Source organism: Lepeophtheirus salmonis, chromosome 3, assembly GCF_016086655.4.
Source record: "Lepeophtheirus salmonis chromosome 3, UVic_Lsal_1.4, whole genome shotgun sequence".
In the NCBI taxonomy this organism is placed as follows: Eukaryota; Metazoa; Arthropoda; class Copepoda; order Siphonostomatoida; family Caligidae; genus Lepeophtheirus; species Lepeophtheirus salmonis.
This window is the reverse complement of record NC_052133.2, coordinates 17,474,058-17,498,568: the sequence shown is the minus strand read 5'-3', so window position 1 is coordinate 17,498,568 and position 24,511 is coordinate 17,474,058. Positions and strand designations below refer to the sequence as shown.

At 30.6% G+C, this 24,511-nt stretch overlaps 1 protein-coding gene across 5 annotated transcripts in view; it reads left to right on the top strand.

The window, feature by feature from the left end:
• LOC121114006 (uncharacterized) overlaps positions 1–22,809 on the top strand; it is a 393,698-nt gene extending 370,889 nt beyond the window's left edge. For all 5 annotated transcript variants that reach the window (XM_071887096.1, XM_071887094.1, XM_071887095.1 and 2 more), the window contains 4 exons: positions 760–1,034; positions 14,861–15,353; positions 15,634–16,118; positions 21,699–22,809. In XM_071887096.1, coding sequence (XP_071743197.1) covers positions 760–1,034; positions 14,861–15,353; positions 15,634–16,118; positions 21,699–22,491 — 2,046 coding nt within the window. In that variant the 3' untranslated portion in view covers positions 22,492–22,809. The remainder of the gene's footprint in view (positions 1–759; positions 1,035–14,860; positions 15,354–15,633; positions 16,119–21,698) is intronic.
• The last annotated feature ends 1,702 nt before the right edge of the window (positions 22,810–24,511 follow it).

Sequence of the window (24,511 nt, the reverse complement as noted above, 5' to 3'; positions counted from 1 at the left end):
TTGAACGTTGATTGGTTGCACGTAAATTAGCAATGCAATGTAATGAATAGCTCCCAACTCTTAATTAAAGAATAGTTCGATAGTTGGAAAGAAATGACTATTCATTTTTTCTTTCTCTTTTTCCAGAGGAAAGGTGGAGAGATTCAAGTTGTTTTCAAGTCTCATTAGTCTACAGGATTTGGCACCGTGTTATCTCACAATCATAAAAATTTACACTATATTTTGTTATAGATTCCATAATAGATAAGAACATTTGCATATTTAAAGTGAAAGGACTTGCAACTGAACTAGAACTCGTGAACAGCTCACGTCTAGTGCAATAAAAAATATATGACTAGGGATGTGAAAATTGAGCAACTTCTCATGAGCATACATTTATCCAAAAGTATGAATTGATAATCTGCAAGGTTGTTTTTTTAAGGCTCTTGTTAACTATGTCTCCCTATTTTAAAAACTCCAACGTATTAGTGAGTAACGAGCACTGAACTTGATTTATTGATATTTTTCAGTAAATATGATTTTATATTGTCAATCGAAACATTTCTTAATAAACGTTTATTGACCATGTCCTTTCAACATACATTTATGCACTAATAACGATTTATGTTCCCCCATTGTAAGTTGATTTTCTTTTTCCGGATCATTTAACATACCTAGTACTTTTATATTGTACATATGCATGTTAACATATTTATAACATTCTAAATTCATGCAAGAGATGTACTAACGTATAAATTTTTATTTTTTTTCTTGTTATAGATTCCAACCAAGTCTCTGAGTGAAGTCCCTGGAATCATGTCCCTCATTCTACGCAATAATCCTTTTCGCATCATTCGCTCTGATGCTTTTTCTGCATTGAGTCAATTATCCAAATTAGACTTATCTAATTGTCAAATAGAAACCATTGAAACGGGATCTTTTTCGGGTCTAAGGGATCTTCAACGTCTTTATCTCCATGCCAATCGTATTAGCGAACTAGATCCATCACAGACACTCCCTGCCTCTCTTCATGGGATTTCCTTGCATGATAATCGGTAAATTGGATACATTATTATTCATTATATATTTATTCATTGTACATGTTGGTTGTACAACTTAAAATGTCTACGTTCCATTACGCTTTATCTAATTACATCACCCCCATTTTAATTTTAATTTACTAATTGATGAGTTGTACGAGTACATAATATATCTGTAGTCATTTGAACTACAATAATTTCCCAGAGAATAAGTTTTATAAATTAGACATTTTCATCAAAATAATCAAAAATTATACTTTTAATCTATCAACCACTCACGGAATATTATAATTTTGCATTATCCTTATCACAAGCTATTGTTGGATCAGTCCTAGGACTACATTCCTGGTGATTATTCTTTCTTTATTTTCCCTTTCAGTCATTTTTTCTAATCAGTGTGGTCTGTGTGACCATTCAATAACCGTAAGAACCGATTCGTCGGTCCTGCAGTTCTAGCTATATTTTTATATGCTCACTCCTGGTTAGAATTGAAGAAAATAATAAATGATACCTAGAACGTAGCCACACATCATGTGTCAAAAGGAGTAAACATAATAATATAATGTTTATTCAAACTTTAATCAATTTAATATACTTAAATTAACATTAATAAAAAATAACTGGACTCATACAACAGCAGTCTTTTAGACAGATACAACACTATCACAAGTAATTAAAATTATTTCATTTGAAACTATGGACCACATTTTTTACAATTTGTACAATTTACTCATACAATCTCGAACATGTTCAAAATTACAGCGTGTAGACGACATACTATATAAACATAAATGTGATATAAATACACAATATGGTTATGATCAGTGGTATACCAATTTAAAAGTGAGATTATTAATCAGTTCATCCATGCAATCACCTATGCATACTTACAGCAAGTACAATATATATTCTTAAAATGAAGATGGTATCTACGAAGTTAACAAAATCCCTAAGTTTTATACTTTAATGAAACCCCAAAGAGGATTTTTTAATGAGTGAAGTACGATCTTAAACCAACAAAAGCTCTCCAACAAGTTATTAATATTATAGATATTTGTTTCCATTTTTACATGAACATATTAAAGACAAGTTGAATCAATTTGGTCATGCGGTATTTGAACTTAAAATCAAATTTTGATGTCATCAATATAATCAATTTCAGTTGGTGAGGCTAATTATTAACCAGCTAATAATCCCTTTCTTCTTTTCGTTATTCCCACAATGAAAATACTTTTATCCACTCTTCTTAAAAACAATTTTCCCGTCAGGACATCTCAGTATCTTTTATGATCAGTATTACCAAATAACCGATTTTTATCAGGTTCAGTTAGCCTGAAAAACCGCGGCTCTTAAGGACTTTATCACTTTTTTAATTAATATAAATTATAGTACTCATATCAACGGATATATTTATCATACTGTCGCAGTATTGAGAAGAAGTATCCCAGCTTGATTTTATGTTATCGCCACAGATATATAAAGAGTAATAATAAAGATTATAAATTAATATATTCACATTCAATGATGATTTATTGTTTGTTTTCAACCTAAAATTTAGCTTAGTTATACTTTATTGTCTAATTTGTTGTTCAAAACTCTATGCATCATAATTAGTAACTAACAATTAATGGATTGTGTTAGTTTTTAGACTGAAATTAAAGTTTTAAAATACCATCACATATCCTGATAATAAGGGCACTTGTCATAGATAATGGTACAGACAGCCACAATTTATTTATTGTCTATTTGATTGATTACAAGAATGGTAAAATTTATCAACTAATCTATTAGCATTAATGAATCTAATTTACATTTTAAGATTTGAGAAAATTCATATGATTTATGTAGAATAAAGCATTTATATCTAATTTAATTACACTAATATCCATACAATATACAAAATATTGGATAAATATATACAAATCAAGTAATTAGAAACTATTTTTGTAAAGAAAATGATGAGTAGCTTCCTTTCATCCCCATTCATACTCTTTGAAAAAAAAAATATGAAAGGTAGACTGTTTTATTCAATGTGACACCCTACCCCGACCATTTTGTCTTCCAAATATTCATTTACAAGTAATATGGATGTGCTAACTATTGCATAAAATAATTTGACTCAAGGAAAGATTAAAAACTGATATTTAATGGACTTGGCAAGATATTAACTCGTTATTGTCATTATAAATGTGTTAATATAAGAAATTAGTGAAATAGTAAAATTTATCTTATAAGATTAATATTTAATTTATTCTTCTTTGATTTGTTGATTTGATGGGCATTGAGTATAAAATCATTCGAATGAATTAAAAGTGAGGAATTATATTAGGGCCCATGTATTAAGTAAAATATGTAAATAACTCAAGGAGTCAAAATTAAACAAAGATTACTGAACAATATTTATATTATATGTAATTACTACTAAATTTTATAAAAACAGTCTGGATATTAAAAGAGGGATGTAGTATGGTTGATAGGATTTACCAAGAAATACTCCATACAAGAGGTTTTTAAAGCGTGCAAAGGATAATAAATGAATAGGTGTGTCCAATAGGCACAAAAATAAGTGGTATTTGTCCTTTCATGATAACAAAGAAAACGTCATTATTATGGAACTACTAATGAACTGATTCTGCCACTCCTAAACGCCTTACCTCATTCACTAGCACAATCTCAACATCTGTCTATGAGTGCCCCTTTGGAGGGGGGGGGAGTTACAAGGGATACCACAAATAAAAGTTATCATATGTATATTCAAAAAATTAACCTATTTATTTAAGTAATTATATTCAAGTGTTGATAATTTTTGAAGCTAAGCCTCCCCAAAATAATGAAAGTTAACATTACCCCTGGTGTCAAATTTAAAAAGATTTTTCTGGTTAGGCGTACCCTTTGGAGAGCTCACACGTGTCCCAGAGGGGGCTCTTCTTTTAAAATCCCTTGCTCTAATCAAATCTAGATTCGGGAGTCCAACATTTTTTACATTTCTACAATTTAGAGCAAACTATACCGAAATGTTAAAGTTGTAGTAAATAAATAGCAAGGCAAGTACTTTTGTTATGAATTGAAGGTAGTGTCGAGTTTTTCCATATTTGTTAAGTCCCTTCCAGTCTCAGGACCGATTCTATCAGTCCTTGGAACCAGTTTTTAAGACCGACGGTCCTTCGGACTGGCAGTACTAAAAGTGATTTTTTTTTAAAGTTGAATGACATCATCAAGCATTGAGCTTTAAAAGCTTTAGGGCTGATATTCAGAACGGAACTGAACAAGATTGTACTCTTCATTCCTAAATATGAACCGACACAATACCAACTGAAGGGAAGTAAAGGAGGGTTAATAACTTAAAAGCAACATGACGTCATAATTCTGTTAGCACATTTATCGTTAGAGAATTTAACGTTTGCATTTGAGGAAAAGCACCGCTTTATTTTTTTACTACAACATATATATTTGTAATATAATCAAAATTGATAAATAATTGAAGTGGACGGGTTACAGTTTTTTTTATTATTGTAAGATATGTTTCTTTCTTTATCCTCTCAGAAAAGATGGCGGCTGTTCTTTCATTCGAAGTGTACGTAATTAATGAAAAATGTTGTAAATAAAATATATGTAATCATGTAAGAAATTGGTAAGATAGACTACATATGGAAGGATGAAATTAGTTATATAAAAGAGATGAGAGATAGATGTAAGAAACGTACATCTATTGTTGTATGTATTCTATTGTCTTTTTACTGTTTTTTCATTTTCTCTTTCACTCTGAGAATGGTCTCAACTCTCCTGGTCTTTTATAATTACACACATAAGGAGAAAATCTAACAAATGAATTATGTTTATTACTTCCTTCCTTTATTCATCTTCTTCTCATCAAACCTAGTTATCAAAAAAAAAAAAAAAAAAAAAAGGGAATCATTGTTCATCATCACGAAAGGCCTCTCAAAACGATTACGTACGTCCGGCCTTTTAAGTATTTTCTTACATACATAATTAATCATCTATATGCTATATAGTTTAAATCAAACATGCAATATTAATATGTATATATACAGGAGGTCCCCGTATAGCGAGGTTTCAAACACCGTATATATATTTTCTTCTCAGATCGGATTTTTTTTTTTTAAGATTACGATAGTTATATTATTTTAGTTGTTGATGAGTTCGTTCATAATATGCCTACACATACCGGTAGTTGCATAAAAACTGCTATGACACCCTCTAAGCGCCCGTAGAAGGCATTGTACACATTGATGATGTAATGGTCTTCTATGGCTGCCCATTGCTCATTGACGCTGGCCTTCAATGAGTCCTAATTCGGGTGGTGGGTAGCACAGGCCTTCTTCTCAATTTGCCACCCCACACTGTAGTCAAGGGAATTCAAATCAGGTGATTGAGGTGACCAAATGTTTTTGTTCCAAAATGACATGCTGACAGCGAGTCATTCCAGAGGTATGGGCAGGTGCCCCATCATGCTGGAAGATAAAGGGCCCCATTAGAGGTCTTGAGGGCCTATGGAAGGACCTTGTCCTTCAAAATCTCCAAGTAGACAGACCTACCGGCGCAGAGGAGTGTGGCAACCATATGAAGTTTTGCCTCGTCATTCATCGTAAAGGATTTTGTTTGATGCGAGTAAGAAAAACAAAAACAAAGCCAAAAGATTTACCTTTTTTATTTCTGGACACGGAACCTCGAGATATAAGCGTTTAAAAATGAGTCCGAGTATTTATGCAACTACCGGTATATTCATATACTATAGGTGTATCATTTTTGACTTTAGATGAAGATTAGCAATCATATTTAAAAAATAAATTATCACAAACATTATTTTTTATTCTTGAGGAGAGAACAATTAAGTATTGAGTCACTACATGTGTGTGTGCTCATAAAAAAACGGAGAATAATACTGATGATTGGTGACACAGTTATCTTTTATATTATTAAAGTTTGTCTGTTTGACGATGTCTTCTAACTCTGGACAATGCTGGGTATTACCGTTTGCGTATATATAAAAGTTCCCTCTCTACTTTAGACTTTGCGTACGAGTGTGAGAACCTATGGTGTCACAGGATTACACTTTCAATATATCGATTGAGATTATAGCTCTAGGACTGATGGACCCGTACTTCTTTTAATTAATTCAAAAGAGATAAAAGTTTGAAACCTACAAAATAGAGATTAGATTAGAGGCGCATAAAATGTGTCCTGGAATGTGGATGCAGTTTGTAATCCTTGTTGGACTAGGACTTGAGTTGAGGATTCACATCGTATTCATTCCTGCCTATGCCCTGGCTATATACGGAGTGGACTTTCTTTCATCTCACGGCTGCTTGTAGCTAATCTAATAAAACGCCATGACAGCTAAGCTGCTCTTATACCAAACATTCTTCAAATTGATAGGGTCAACACGGTATTTTTTGGTTTCTTTTATATTTACATACCAGAGGGACATTATTAATTATTTTTAGTGATGGGACGATTAATCGGAATTTGGAATCGAAGAATCGGGGTGCTTTTTCTAGAATCAGAATTGGCGTTGGAAAAAAATGCTTAATTAGTAATTCTTATTTATTACATTATATCACCATTTATTCCTTCGTTAGCTATGAAAAAAATCTTGCTTTTTACTAGAAAATTTAATATTTCAATTTAATTTTTCAAATGTTTTTCAAACAATTTATTTTAAATTTTTTTCTAATTTGATATTAAAAATTAATTTTTTAAATTTTATATTTGAGTTGTTTTTTTTGTTTTTTTTTATTTGATATTAAAAATTTTATATTGAAATTTTGAACACCTAGAGATTTGTGAATTTTTTTCCCCAAAAAAACTTAATATATAATTGTTTCCCCTTTGAAATTTTTTTCCTAAACAAGTTATTTTTTGTTAACAACTGTGGATTTTTGTTTTTTAATTTAATTTTAAAGAAAAAAATTTCCAAAAGATTAAATTTTTTTGGAATAGTTGAGGATTTAAAAAAAATAAATATATTTAAAAATGAAACAATTCGGAACCACTGGAAAGTATTTCATTAGATTTGAATGAAAATATGAAACCGACTCAAAAAAAGAAGCCTCCATTAAATGTAGAACACACTATGACCTCACGTACAAGGTCAGGGTCAGTTACAAAAAGATGTACTCCAGATACTAGTATTTCCCCAAAGAAAGTAAAAAATACCAAGAAAGTAAAGAATAATTGATATTTTCAATCATGGAAACATTCAAAATACTTTCACTAAACAAAAGATATGGAATAGACAGAAAGAACAGACATGCTTTAATTACATACTTATAAAGCTTAATCCTACCATAATTTGTTTACTAGAAGTAAAAACCAAGGTTTCTTCAACCTATAAAAGTTCTTGTGGGTTTTGTCTTCCTCATGATTTCGATTATTTTTTTACTTGGTCTGACTCTTCTAGAGGCATTCTATTACTGGTTTCTAAGTAACTGGAGTGCTCTTCCATGTCCAAAAAGTACTCATCCAAGAGTCAATGGCAAATAATTGAAGTTAATAACAATAGCTTAAGGTTTTCCTTGATTAATGTTTATGAACCAAATATAACATGCTTTCTACGAATCAATGTTGTACAATGTTCGGTGTGATTCCCTTCTATGTATACTTATAGGTGACATGAATGTAGATATCGATAAAAGATTCGGACTACCTAAGTATGTAGGGGAACTCAATTTCATTGATATTGTTAAACTTCTAAGTCCTGATGACATATTTCCTTAGAGAAATATAAACATCAAGAATAGACCTTTCAAAAACTGCACAGTAAATTTTTTGTCCCAAAATCTTTGGATAAAATGAGAGATCCTAACTATATATTTACCACGACAAAAAATTTACTGCTCAGTTTCAAATCTTGGCTGGCCTTATTTTTTTATAATGCTCCATGTAAAAACTGTAGAAAAACTTTCAACTCCTCCATACACGCTTTTGTAGATTGTACCAGTGTTCGAATTCTAAAACCATTTATTTCCTTAAACGTCAGGGACTAGATGGTCAAGAATAAAAATTCACAAAAGCACTAGTTTTCTTTGGATTTTCAAAATGAAAGGGATCCCCAGGAAAGACGGAGACGTTGAAATTAGCGTTATTGAATTCCAAAATACTGATTGCCAGACAAATATCAAATTATGAACTTGTAGCTGCTGAAGAGATAAAAGCTGTTATCATCTCAGCTATTGTAAAGTATGCTGCCTTCTCCTTGATGGTTCCGGACACATCTGAATCTGGATGGAAATATAGAGGTGTCATTATCAATCTCTGCAAAATATTTGGACTCTTAAAAGTGGATTCTTAGAGATACTCTTACTATGGAGACTGTTTGTACTTTTAATGGTGGATAGCTTCTCATATTATTCTTATTTGCTCCTATTTTGGTTTTCATTATATGCTTGCATGTGTTTTCTAAATTATGTATGATGAAGGATATTATTTATTTGTTTTTTGATCAGTAATATGTGTATATTGTTTAGGTAGTTTTTTAATTATTTTCGGAAAGGGATAATTATAAACTAAAATGTTTTTTATGTGATCTTTTTAAGTGATCCTTCTTCCCTCATTGATTTCTTATGTAATTTGTGGATATAAAATGAAAACTTCAATTTAAAAAATATGAGATTGTATATTTAAAATTTTTTCCAAAAAATTATAACACCTCCAAAAAAAAAAATATATATATAAATATATCATTTTGTGGACACCGCTGCTCAAAATGGTATTTTAACTATTATTTGTAATATTAATGAATTGGAATTGGCATCAAGAATTTTTAAAATTGCATGGGAATGGTCATCGGGATTTTTTTTGTAATCGTCCAATTACTAATCATTATTTCTTTACAAGCTATTGCCGAATATAAAATAGCTTTAAATGTTAAAATATAAACATATTTTCTCAGAATCATTTAGTTCATGTTTTGATTCGAAGATATATGATATGACATAGTGAATATATCCCTCAAACAGATAATATCTAAAATAATAAAATGTATAATCCCTTATCTCTGCATATAAACTATTTTTGCACACTTTTTAAATAATAAATGCCCAAAAGAGAAGAAGGAATAAAATGATCTAGAGATACGTTAGACAAATAAAATTTGATATATCTTAAATGAAATTCTTTCAAATATTGTGAAAAAATATTTAGATTAAATTAGAAACGGAAATAAATTTTTAAGAAATGCATGACAAAAGCATTTTGTTCAATTCAACATACATTATTCAACAATGTTTCATTTTAAAAATAACTTTTCTTTATTATCGTTAATATTTTTGTAATTTGTTATATATTAGTATCCATGTTGGAGTTTGAATTCATTAAATGAGATTTATTTGTGATAATTATGGCCTAATACATACCTATATGTTTCATACAGTTTTGCCATCTAGGCACTCGTCGATAGTAATACATTATTCAGAGTAACGTGTCACACAAATTTAGACAAGTAAGATTTCTTTATTCTTTTGTCCAAATATATAATGAAAATTTAAGAACAATAGGTTAATTTTTTACATTACTTAAACCTACAGAATTTTACACTTTCAAAAATATGTAGAGCTCTATTTATATATAATTATATTTGAACTTGTGATGCTGACTACGAGTTTGTATCATTTTTTTCGTTTGAAATCTGGCTGTTGATCATATTTGATCCGAACTTTTTTGAGTATTTATACACTTTTATTAGGATTATCACAGTATTTTGTTGCATCAGGATTAGAGAAGTAAAAATGGGTGCCTTTTTACACATGTGAGGATATAATTGTACAAGTTTGGAGAAGGTGTAAATTTGGGAGTCATTTTCTCTTCTCTGACTTAGGTTTAAAGATGTAAAAATGTCACAATCTTTGTTAGTATAAATAAAAAAGGAAAGTATGTGTTGGCAACTTTTGATAGAGAACATATCTGCTGATATAGATCACATTAAAAACTATTGGGCTCCTAGATCGTTAGTACGTCTGAAATGGCAAAATAGGGAGAAATAATTCATTAATAAGAGCACTATTATCCCGTGATGTCCTGCCGATATATAAAAATAAAAGAAACAGAAAATTAATGTGGTATCACTGAAAACTTGAAAAATCTTTGGGAGCAGAGCAGCATAGCTCTGATGACGTGAAGAACCCGTGAGATGAAAGAAATTGAAACAAATCCCACTCCGTATACAGCAAGGACATATAAACTGGGATTATTCTAATGTCAATCCTTATAGCTAGTGTGGCGTCAGTCCCGTCTTGTTCTGTATTGGTCCAGTACAGTTTAGTCCTGCATTATCATTCCAATAAAGTTTGGTCCTTCATGACGTCACTAAAATGTATTTCTTCTTTTTTAATCAGTTCTAGTCCTGGACGTACAAAGGACCGATGATCTTAAAGACCGATCCCAAAGACATATGGCACCTTTCCTAATATTGGACTGAACTAATAAGTTCTGGTAGAACAATACTACTAACTTTCGAGAAATCTCTCCCATTTACTTTCTGTCATCATGTGCACAAGCGCTAATTATTAGTTTATACTAAGATGATCCTTGCTCTAGGATTAAATCATAATAATAGCAATTTAGGGAAATAAAAAAAAACAATTGAGATTGCCAACTATTAAAAATCGTTCCTACTTTTTTATGATATATTTTATACACGTCATCTAATATCTTACATTTTAACAACAAATACTTTTTTTTTTAAATGTTCGTATGCTGACTAGAATTTTGACGATTTTTACATCCCTAGTTTGTCTCTTTTTTTCTAAGAACCCTTGTGAAAGCAAGATTTAATCCCTATTGATATTCAAAAAAGTGTCAATATTATTATGCAATTATATCGTATCGCAATATCTTATCTTTTATATAAATTTTATTACAGCTATACTTTTTATAGACTTGAATCAAATTTTGAGTAGAAAAAAATCAGTATTCCACATAAAAACTTATTCCGTCCAACAAAAAATATATTGGTCTCAGGCCGGTCTAGGTTTTCCAGACCAAACCCAATACTAATATATATGCATATTGAAAAGTTGAAATTCAATTTTGTTAACCTTTTAATAATAAGGACATCATTTTGTTAAGGGAAGCGTGGCAAATTGTACTATATATTATAGAGCATTTTCACATGACGTCATCATTGCTGATGTCGGACATTTTGGGGGTCTAAACAACCAAATTTTATAAGAATGAAAAGCCTTTTTACGTTAATATTATGTCAAATAGGGAACTATTGTATGCCAAAAGGGACTTTCAAATAAAATGACTTATACCCATGGGCGTTCGGAGGATTTTTTTTTAAATAAAAAAATGGTTATACTTTATAAAATTATCTGTTTTAGCAAAGAAATCCTTTAAAAAAAAATAATCTCGTTTTCCCATTAGAGTTTTTTTAGTATCTATCCAATCCTTCAATTGCCTAGTTATATTATATATGTATATATTTATCTAACCCTTAAATGTATTCAAAATATGTTATTACACCATTATATAATCTTTTTTTCATATCGTATATAAAAATTAACTATTACAATGGAAATAATTTGATCTTTTTCTCTAATTATCCTATTTTTCTCGTTCCTAATCTCTTTAAAAAAAATGAACAAATTTAGAGATTTGATAGGGATTTTTAATACATTAAATATCACTGTTTATCATTGGCATAGAGAATTTGCTTAATGCCGAGGCTTAATCTTTTTATTAATATTCTTAAAGACCTTTGATGAAGTTTCATCAAGATTTAGTGGAAATTTATTCATTTTATTTAGTAAGAAATTACCCTTAAACTAATAAAGGGGTTTCCATTAAGAGCGCTTCAACTTTTTTATAAATAAAACACAAATAGTTAAAGATTTTGTAAAAAAATATATATATATAAATTATAAAGATATACGTTCATGCATAAAAATTGATTTATCCAGCGTGAACTCCACATGTATGTTTCCAGAAGTGCAATCGCTCAACCCAATTTTGCACTACTTTTTCCGATAAATTGACCAAATTGCAGTAATTTTGCGTTAGATATTTTCTTTGAGCTCTTCTAACGTCGCCGCCTTATTGGTATAAACCAATGACTTCACTTACCCAAAAGAAAATAATCTAAAGGCATTAAAACGTACGATCGAGGCGGGTAATCAACGGGTCCATTTCTAGAAATAACGTATTTACATTTTTTTTTTTTTTTGCAATAAATCGATTGTAGCGTTTTCTGTGTCACAAGTTGTTGAAACCACACGTTTGCCAAGCCCATACCTTGCAATTGGGGCCAAAAAAGATCAGTTATCATGGTGTGATATAGATTTCAATTTCCATTAACTTGGCAATTATTATCATTAACAAAAAAAATATGGGCCAATGATCGTTTCAGCATGAAGTCCACACCCAAAAGTATTTTTTTCGGGATGCAATGATATCTCCCCAACAAATCCTGAGTGTTATTCTCGATTATTCATGATCATGACACGAACACTCCTTACTCACATATTATTATATCTTCAAGAATTTAAGAATAAAGATAAGAGCTTTAGAAAATAAAAAAGAACCTCCTTCGGATTAGCAACAATAACCAACTCACACAATAAAAATTGCAAAGGATTAATAACTCTAACCATCGTATAATCATCATGATCCTTTATTAATAAATAATTACATAATATTTCATTTGGGAATCCACGTGACTTGACATAATTTATGGGTGCTTCCACTCACAGAAAGACAATAAATGTAGAGAAATACATAATTTGGTATTTATTGCTCTATTAATATTTGATATAAAAGTAAATATCGACTCTAAAATGGTTTTATAGTCCTTTTAAGAAAGAAATTCATTTTTTATTATGGCCTTACCTATTGAGCATGCAGATGTGCTACTATTTATTCCGTAGGATGTACTACAATTTAGATATGTATGCATGCACGACGATACTAGATTGCTTCAAAAACAAAAGAATTTCAACAAAATATGCTTTAGGATATTGTGCATGCAATTATTTTAATGATTTGAGCAAATAATTTAATATAAAAAGACTTACATATTATAATAAGAAAGAGAACGATTGCATCAATGGGCAGATACTTTTCCAAATACCTCATTTGTCGAAAGCCACATCCCGGATTTTTTTTTTAAATATATTTGATAATGATTCGCCCTGAATTGCTTTGTAATTATGATTCCCATTCATGTTACATCAATTTTAAAAGATTCCATATTTAATTATTTGAATTAAGTGTCGATTAATTAATAATTGATTCATTTCATTTTAAGGATGCTTCAACAGTTGTCTTAAAAGGCTATAAGAACAAAAATCATAACAACTGCCCAATAATTAATTAAACAAATAAATTAAAAAGAGAAAAAGTAAATCAATCAATGATTGAGATTCAATGGATAATACGAATGAATCAATCGTCTATATCGAATCTGTTAGAGCTGTTTTGTATCTGGGCAAGTCCTAATTGAGACTTCTTAATCCCAATGTTGTCTCTGACTTTTAATTGTCAAAATGTATTTGAGTTTGGAATAGTGTAATAGAAAATTACATAGTATTGCAATATGAATCATTATCAAATACTGGGTGTAGGAAAAAAAATCATTATACTTTATTTTTACAACATAAATGAAGGTTTTTGTGAATGCAGTCAAATTGTTCCGGTCAAATACTAAAAATGAATTAAACAAAAAAAAAAAATGGGATAGAGAAAGTGTTCTAGAACCTATTGCATATGACGTAATATGTGCACAATTACGTCAAAACATATTTCATGTTACATAATAGGTGACACAAAACACAAAAGTAAGCCCAAATGATTTTTCTCATAATGAAACCTGGATTACCTTTGTATTCTACGACAAATTGTCGCCACTTTTTATCAGCACAACATTCTGATTAATCCTTTGGAGACTGAGCAAATTGCACTTAAAGTAGTCAAAATTGATTGATTTGATTTTAAAGGGCATAATGGGGCACTTTGAGAAGTAGTAGACTAAGAGCTGATTTCAATTCAATATTATTGTGCAGGTACCATAACGTTTTAGAAATATAATGGGCACTCGGTAGAGTCCAAAACATCAACCTAAAATCCAATTAAGTTATGTATCTCTATTTGTTCAAAAGCTATGGTTGATTATGCATTTTTTTACCCTTTGTGTAAAAATCCTAATTTTAGCCTCTCAAAATTAAATGGGTTCTTACTGCGGTCATATATATTCTTCATGCTGAGTTTGATCAAAATAGATTTGTAACCTTTTCTGTAATCCTGGTCCTTAACAAACAACCAAAGGAAATAAGAGTTTAAAAATAATTGGGAAATGAATCCCACTTGTATTTATTTTATGTGGTTAGGGTTGCAAAAAATACAATACTTTTTATGCAGAGCTCTCATAAAAGGGCCTTATTGAAATCAGTACTGCGTTATTTATATAACAAAAAGTTATTTATTACCAAAATATAATTATAGAAACTGAAATTTTTTTAAATAAAACATTAATATAAGAGTGGGATAAAAAATATTGAAAGACCTAATTACATTTCTGCAAAATAGCATGAATATGTGTCACAACAAATAAAAGGTTGAACACTGTAAATTTTTTGAAATTTGCAGAAATAAAAAATTAAAACAGTGAGTTGAATTAAATAGTGAATACTCTTGTGTATCCTAAATCATCCTAGAAATTTGAATACAGCCCCTATATAATAGACCCAAATATCTCTATGATGTGAACAATAAATTGAACATTTCTCCACATCTTGATTTTTGCGTAAGATTTTTTTTGTGCTAATTTACCACACATGTAATTTCTTCGTATTATTAATGTATATTGTATTATTTCAAATTATTAGGTGGATGTGTGACTGTCGACTAAGAAATTTTCGTCATTGGCTCACCAAGAATCAATATGTTCCCCGTCCAGTTGAACCTGCTTGTATCGGACCACGCCGTCTCTTAGGTTTAAGAGTTCAATCCCTGAGTCTCACAGAGTTTGCCTGTAAGCCTCAACTCTCCCCTACCTCCATGTTCCTCACTGTCCCATATGGAAAGAACATATCCATTCTCTGCAAGGTCATAGCGGATCCAATGAGTCAAATATCTTGGACCTTTAATGGAAAGAGATTATTTCGTGATGAGTACGAGGCCTCCATCGGGGACTCCAAGAGGAAGATCCTATTAGAGAAGGGAAGGCCCTCCTCTCGGAGTGAGCTCATTATTTTTAATACAGATGCGAGTGACAATGGAACCTACTACTGCAAGGCATGGAATAAAGCTGGGGAGTCCACCTCTAACTTTACTCTCAAAGTAGCAAATCCCCTCGTAGCCTCTCCACGAATTTTGAAAGTATGTTTATAGAATTAGTCACAATAGACCATTCTGGGCTGCATTTATATGCTATAAATAACCCAAAAAAATAAGTATTTTGTGTGTAAATCGAATTTTATTACAAGACAGAACTTGGACCAAACAAATTTGGTCCAAGTTCTGTTAAAAGGTTTCTGTTTAACAAAAGTTAAAAAGGTGTCAGGTCCGTGAAGGATTTCCAGAACAAAGCCCAATATTAGTAATCATCAGATTTGTTTGAGTTTATTATAATAATAGATGTTGTTCTTTCTTATTACAGCTGCCATTGGAATATTTTGTGGGAGTGGCAATAGCCATTATCATTATACTCATCCTCGTCCTTACTACAGCCGGAATACTCCTTCTCCGAATATGCCGACAAAGACTTGAGAATAGAGGGAATTCACGGTCAGTTAACGGAGGAGATGGAACTTCTATTATAGTGTCCTCAGCTACTACGGATCTAAAGAAGATGAATGATTCAACAAAAATTGGAGGAATCCTACTTCGAAAAAACGGCTCCACAAATAAGATAGGCCCTAATGGAAATTCCTCCAAAATGCCGAGGTACATTCAAATGGGGACAGGATTCTCAGTGAATGGATCCTCTTGTTCCTCATCGTCCAATCAACAGCAGAGCCAAGCACAGCAACAACCGGATTTGATAAAGCCTGGATATGCTGTTTCGTCCAATAAGAGCTTCTCAGAGTCTTCATCTCAAGGTTCATACAGACTTGCCATGGAGAACATCATAGATGAATATAGGTAAGAATAATTATTCATTTGATTATTCCTGATATATCCTTGGAAAAAAAGTCCTTGAATTGTTATTGAATCTTAATTCATTAGTTTCTTCAATATTTTATCTATTAAACCCATCTTGCTAAATAGAGGAAATAATTCACTGGTACTTGATTTGTGTATCCTGTATAAGTTTGCCCGCACGCCATAATTTTTCTTTCTATCTCAAAATTGGAGACCGTGACAGCATATAGTTTAATATTCTATTACCACAACTTTTCAATAATAAGTAATACGCTTTGCTAAGGTTAGCGAGACGAGGAAAAGTGAAGAATATATATTATTAATATATATTCTTCATATAATGAGACCTTATATATTTTTCATGATTCTCAAAAGTGCTAATTGTTGGAATGTCGTAAAAAAATTACAACTCCTCTCCTAATACTCCAATAGTTTATTTTTTTTGTTTTTTTGAAAAAATTTAATATTTGAAATTTAATTTAATTTTCTGTGAAAAGCTTTGGATTTTTAAATTATCCTCTAAAAAATTTAATATTGAATTTCTAAGAATTTAATATTTGATTTTTTTTTCTAAAAATTTTATAATTGATTTTTTTTTTTTAATTTCATTTTGTGTGAACAGCTGTGGATTTTTAATTTTTGAGAATAAATATGGATAATTTAAATTTATTGAGAATAGATATGGATTTTTGAAATTTTTTTCCAAATAAATTAATTTTTTTGTGAATAGTACAGGATTTTTTGATTTATTTTCAAAGAAAATCCAAAAAACAAGGCCTCTCTCTCACTCCAAAATATAACCCCTGTCACTAAAACTTAAAATGCTTTATGGTGGTAAAGATGTACTTGGGTTGAATAAATATTTTAAAGGTGTGCATCACTAAAAAAGGTTGAGAAGCCCTGCTCTATATGACTAACAATGCAACCTCCATAAATTCATTCTTTTTACGAAATTTAAAAAGTCACTTCTGCAAAGGAAAAAAAAAGTTGCATTGGTCAGGCGAGAAAAATGATGGAAATGAATTCGTCCGTGGTATTCATGGAAATCTAGTGACCTGGAATTACCCTTTTTACTCTCCCCCCTGAGGGGAATATAAAGGAGTGATTGGTGGGGGGAAACAAGCTAAGCTGCATGTGTGATTTTTCCATGTCCCTAGAATTCCATGGTGGCATCATAAAAAGCGATATCTGTCGTGGAGAAAAAGGTATACATAAATACAACAAGGAACTTAATCAATAGCTACGCCTCACTACTCAATTTGAAACTTTACTCGTTTCCAAACATTCTTCAAATTATCAGAGGCATCTAATTATTTTTCACTTGTCTTTTTTAAACTTACCCGCAAGTCTTATTTTCTACTACTTTATTCATCGATATAACAAAGATAAGAACGTTTTCTAGACATAGTTATCTACATATTTAGATATGATACGAGTTTCTAAATATCTTAGGAAGACATTTGACTATCAACAAGGGAATTAAATAATAAACTTCTATAACAATTGCATCCCTATGCATACAAAAAAAGAGTATATTCAATTTAAACTAGGGATAAAATGAAATATTTTATGCAGTTATGTACATACATATAGCTTATTTTAATGATAATAATAAAAATATTATATTGAATATTATATAAGATGACATTTATATTTCTAACATATCTAATATATTTATATAGGTATGTATTTCCTATCAAATTGAAACATTATATTACTAAAAAAAATCAATTTACATAACATTATTAGGATGGTTTTATTATTAATATTATTCAAAATTGCTATGACTTGTATATTGAATATTCTATATACGCACATACTTGGTATTGAATAAGTCTTGCAGCACCTTGCATGCTGTACTTCATTGAAATCTGAATATATTTAAAGGAACAGGGTAGACATCAAAGGGATATTTATTCAATGCTAGCTGTAGTACCCCGCCTTGCCCAGAGTTATTATGTAGCATCAAACAGACAAACTATCTCTTAAAAAGATCGAAGGCAGCTACAGAACCAATATGTTGTTGATCACCGTTTTCCATTAGCACACTCACATTTAGTTACTCAATACATAGATGTTTTCTCCTCAAGAATAATAATAACAGCTTTAGAAAGAAAAAAAATATTACTGATGAGTTCTAGAATACCTTAATCTCTACAGCGCTACCTGAATGAGACTTAGGTATACATACTCGATGTTACATGCAAAACTCCTGCAAATTTCAATGACATTCTTATTTCTTAGATCAAAAATATGAATATGATATATATTAGGGAACAATAAATACTACCCATCTCATATACACACTCGATGCTACATGTAAAACTCTTTGCAATATTTCATTAGTATAAATAAATTGTTATTTCTTAGATCAAAAATATGAATATTATATATGTTCATTCAAATATATATAATTTTTGCTTGATAGATGGCTCTTATGTCAAATCAATGTTACATTTTAAAAAGCTTTTTACGACAATTAGCGATTTATTTTTACGAAAGAACCAACGTTTCACTTAATTCTGTTAAATTGTATCAACTCACTGAATACTCTAATTGTATCAATTGGTCACAGAATGGTCCCTAATTCCCTTAATAGAACATTCTTTTAGATTGAAGGAAGCAAGAGTGGATGTTATTTCATATATCTAAGACTGAATCTTTTTTTATTATTAAGTGAAATGTATACAATATTATTATTTGATGACTTGGCCGTAATTGACTGTAATGACATCCTCCAATCTGGGCCAAAAAGCCGTAAACACGAGTGAAATCTAGTTGATGCTCATTTTTTGACAATCCTTATTCACAGAAAATTTGAGACCAGTATTAATTCTGTGGGGGACTCGGTAGGCTTTGAATTATACTTGCCACCAGATACTGTAGTCCAGTGGCCTAAAGTCTGGCCTTTGATATGGACATTAAGGCACCAATAATATTCCAAGCAGAATTGTTCATGCTTTTTAGTCAAGAATGGTCTCTTTTCAAATCTCTCAACTTTTTCCCAAATGCCTTGACCACTTTTAACACGGTATACTGGTCTAAGGACTTATTTTTTGCTAATTTGTCCATGGGTATGGCCGGTTTGGCCTCAAAAGAATGTTTGGCAGCTTCGGGGGCTTCCTTGACTATTCTACCCATCATCGAGGCGCTAGCTAAACCGGCAAATGGTTTGGCGGTTGAGCATGAGCTTCTTGAAAATGCCCGAGATGTCATAGCCCGCGCAGATAAAAGTTTTTTTGTTTATATCTTTGTTGGAAGTGGGATATATTTGTTTGCAATACTGCCTTTGAAAGAAACAACAACAGTTTTTTATAATGTACGGAGCTTTATGATTCAAACTCAGAAGAAAAAACACATGTATTTTTCTTCTCGATCCTGATTTACTTAAAATTATCTGCACCATAAATTTATAATAGAAAGGTCTTTGAGATTTTATAAATATTTTTTGTCCATGTCAATTAATTTATTATTTTGTATATTTAGCCAATAATTGTAATATAATTTTCATAACGGTCATAATTAGGGCAGTGCATTTTATACAAACAATCAGCTACGAATAAAAAGTGAATTATTGTCCATAAAAATGTTTAGCTTTTCGAAAGACATAAATAGAAGAAGGTTTATTGCCAGTAAATGTGGGAACTGGTCTCTAACAAACTTTATTACCGAGTCCATTTAATTGTAATTAATTAAATAATAAATAACATTTATTATTTAATAATATTATGGATGAATTATGTTTATGGTATAAAATTGTAGTTAGAATTTGTTCACTGAAGTATTTAATATTAAACGAATAAATTAAGTTATTTTTGAACTTTTGAGTTTATTTTGAAATATTAACTTTAAAGTAAATTCTTAAGTAAGTCAAATAAAAGAATATATATATATATTCCTGTGGATGCCCCTGTATTCAAAAAAAATACTTATGATATTATGTACATGTTGTCCTTGATGATGTTGATTTAAATCTTACTGTAAAAAGCTGTATGATTTGCTAAGGCACACTGTTGAATGTTTGGCTATTTTTATTAAAAAATGATAATTAAAAATCAATAATGAATAGCAGCCATCACTGGGTCCAATAGGAACGTTTAGATAAAAAAACTTTTTATTTATGTCTATTGTAGATGTTGATTGTATATCTATTATGTCCCATGAGTCTTGTAGTAAAACTGCATCGTCTTAGCTTATTAATATACTAAATCCTCTTCCCAAAGGCATTCATTCTAGTGTTATAATGCAGAGATTTAATTGAAAACTTTGCTCATTGATCACTTTCATCTAAAAAGTAGACAATTAGGCAAGCATTCTACAGTGCGGCTCAGCAAATGGTATTGTTTTTTATAGTGAGATTGAAATCAACTTCATCAAGAACAATATGTAAATTGAACACAATATCATAAGTATTTTTTTAATACAGAGGCGTTTGCGGGATTATATAAATATATATAATTTTTTTGTGTGTGTGTTTGGGGGGGGGGGAGGTTCAATTAATTAAAAAAATCCAAATATTAATTTTTTTGGAAAAAAAACTTCAAAAATCATGAGCTGATGACAATAAATGAAATTTTTTGGGAAAAATTTCTAAAATTAAATATAAAGTTTTTTGATTTTTTTTTTCGAAAATCCATATTTGAATTAGACATTCCAAATTTTATGCATACTAATAATTTTGCACAAGTGCAAAATTAATAAATGTTTGCTATTCTGCAAAACTAATAAAGAATTATACTAATCACTAGCCTTAGGGGAATCCAAAATATTATACTTTGATTCACAATAAACAAATTTTTTCCGAAAAAATTTTAAAAATCCATAGTTATTCACAGAAAGTTTAACTTTTCGTTAAAAAAAACTTCAGAAATCCACAGCTGTTCACAAAAAAAATTCAAAGATCTATAGTATTTCACAGAAATTTAAATTTTTTGGAAAAAAAAATCAAAAATCTACAGCATTCACAAAAAAAAAAAAAAAATTGGAAAAAAATTTCAAAAATTCACAACTGTTCACAAAAAAAAATTAATCATTTATAGCTATTCACAGAAAGTAAAATGTTCACCTATTCACAATGAAATTCAAAAATCTATAGCTATTTACAGAAAGTTAAATTTTTTGGAACAAAGTTTTAAAAATTAACAGCTCTTTAGATATTTTGTTAGGTGTATAACCCCACAAAAATCTCGGGATCCTATGATAGAAATCTAAATATATACTAATTTATTAACTTTTAGAGTATGGCATCTAAAAAAAAAATTATTTCCCCATAAAGCATTGAAAGAAAATCATCTGCTCCTACTTGTTTTAAATGCCTTTAGCTTCTTCGTTCTTTTTGATACATATCTAAATGTTTTTATATTATAATAATAATAGTTTTGTATATTATGTTCTTAATATAGAATATTTATCTATAGGAGTACAGACCAAGGGATGAGTCCCTAGAGATTCATTAAATTTTATCTTCAAGTTATACAAACTCAATTTGATAAACTTCTCTGTTTTGTTTATAAATATTATATATGCACTGTGATCTTTTTAAGACAAATGGTAAAATGTATGATTTATTTTGATTTGCAGACAATCCTCTGAAGAGCAAAATTCATCTTCCTCTCCGACCTCTTGCATCTCTCCAAGTCATCGCCTCATACGAAACAGCAGCAAAAAACTGAGAGAGGAGGAAGAAGGCTTTGGATCTAGTCTCTTATGTTCCAATTCATCATCCTCCGGAGGAAGAAAGGGGATATCTTGTATATCATCACGTGAGGACGCTTCCTCTTGTTTCATTCGAGGAACTGGCGCTGGGGAATCTTTTCAGCCTCGCCACTATTACACACGTCATGAACAAGCCGTGTCATTACCTCATGACTTTGGACTCCCTCCACCTCCCTCAACCTCTAATCTTGGCTTTCAACAATTACAGCCTTACTCTCTACTATACATGGACCAATTGAATTATCTTAATCGGAGACCCATGAGACCCGACGAAATGTATCCAGAAACAAATTATACATATCCGGCTAACACTCTCTTTTCCCCACTCTCGCGTCAACCCTCGAGCTTAACTCCGATGAGCAGCACTGTTGAGACTCAAACACAAAAAGATATCATTGAGCCGGATGTTCGAGGCTCTCCGGATGGTTCCAAAATGGAGGTAAAGGGGAGCTCTGAGGGAAAGGAAGAGTCCAAAATTCAGAGTGGATTTTTTTTGGAAGCGCTTTCGAGTGAAGAAACGTCTTCGAGTCGAATCAAGTCTGAGGAGGATGAAATTATATCAGAGACTAATTTGAACGATTTAAAAGGGCAGGAGTCGGACATTATCGAGTCGTTTTCGAAAGAAGAGAATCAGGGAAATACGGTGACCAAGGATTAAATATATATTGTGTGTGAGTAAGGATCTTAGGATGGACATCATTTTTTTTTCTTATCTTTTTTTCTTTTGTATGGAACTGATTTTTTTTACGAAGACCTAATATTACAAATTATACCAAATACTGATTCATAATTTATAAGTTGCAATTCTTTCTTTGTAAATATCTACAACATTCATACATTTGTCTATATTCTATATATATTTTCAATTTTCCTACAGATTATTTTGTTTTTTGTAATTTTTGATGAAAGAGTGAATTGTTTTTCGAAACAGACATAATATATTTTTTATTAAACATTAAATCATTTTTTGCACGAGTATGACACCTGTATTTATTTTTATCTACAAATCAGAACTGACTGTACCTACATAATTTATTTCATAATATTGGGATGGGCTAAACATAGAGGAAAATAACTGTTTTAAGATAAGAAAAGGAAAAACGGTACTTTCGGTCTTTTTTCCTTTATTTTTTTTATTGAGGTTTTCATGTTATAGGCACAAATTACATAAGAAATCACTGGAGGAAGAAGGATCACGTAAAAAGATCACATTAAAAAACATTTTTGTTTATAATTATCCCTTTCCAAAAATAATTAAAAAACTACCTAAACAATATACACATATTACTGATCAAAAACAACTAAATAATATCCTTCATCATACATAATTGAGAACACACATACAAGCATATAACTAAAACCCCAAAATAAGAGCAAATAAGAATAAAATATCCAGCATTAAATGTACAAACAGTCTCCATAGTAAGATTATCTCTTAGAATCCACTTTTAAGAGTCGAAATATTTTTGCAGAGATTGAAGGGTAATACATTCGAACGTCCACTCTATATTTCCATCCAGATGTGTCCGGAACCATCAAAGAGAAGGCAGCATACTTTTCAATAGCTGAGATGATAACAGCTTTTATCTCTTCAGCAGCTACAAGTTCATAATTTGATATTTTTCTGGCAATAAGAGTTTTGGAATTCAATAACGCAATTTTTTATTTTTGTTCATTCTTTAATAGATCGTGGTGCACAGCGCTACCTTGGTAATACAAAAATAGTCTATGTATTTTATTACCAGCCGTCGATTCATTCATCTCACTTGATACGTTATAACTATTTCTTTATTGATTCTTTTTGAAAAATAAATGAAGTAATAAGTTGCTGTATACTCATGTTCCGTTTCCAAAAGGACAGGAATACATGATTGTCTTATTTGGCCAACTACTAGATGATTTCGGGCCGTTTCTTTGTTTCTTTTTTGGGCGAAAGGTTGAGTAATACAATAAATGTAACGATTTGCATGGTATTCACATCTCTTTGAATGATGAATTCCCGTTTACTTTTGGTGTAACTTTTTAAAATTGCATGATAATTTTGTAATATTTAAATATATTTTTTACAATATTACCCCTCCAATAATGCTGCTATAATTGTTGAAGGATCTCCTCTATATTGCAAAAATAATCTTGGTCCCTCCAAAATCATGTCACAGGCAGCTGATGTTAATAAGGGTCTTAACTCAGTACTACCATAATTACCGCTTCTGCCTTTTCCTTGCTCTCATTTGTGGAAAATTTAACATTCAAACAGAGCCATTCTTTTTGTAGTTGCAAACTGAATTGTTTTTATTTTTCAACGCCTTTATCATTATTGTTTGTTTATTGAAGAGAGAGCATCTAAGTATAAAGTGCATGTGATCATGAAGATAGAGAGGGATACTGAAGATTTATTGGGGGGTTATAAGAGTAGGTTCTTGTTGAACTCAGACTAGAATGGAGGATCGAAAACGGAGTCATTCCTGTCAATATCCTTGCTACATACGGAGTTGAATTTGTATTTATTTCCTTCTCTCATACCTCATATTAAAACGGCATGACAACTAAGTTGTTCTTTCCCCAAACTTTTTCAAATATTCATGGCCACCATGTCATTTTTATTTTTGTTTATTTACATATCAGAAGGTCATGTTTTCTACAACTCCAGTCCAAAGGGTCGAAGTGAGTACTTGGAC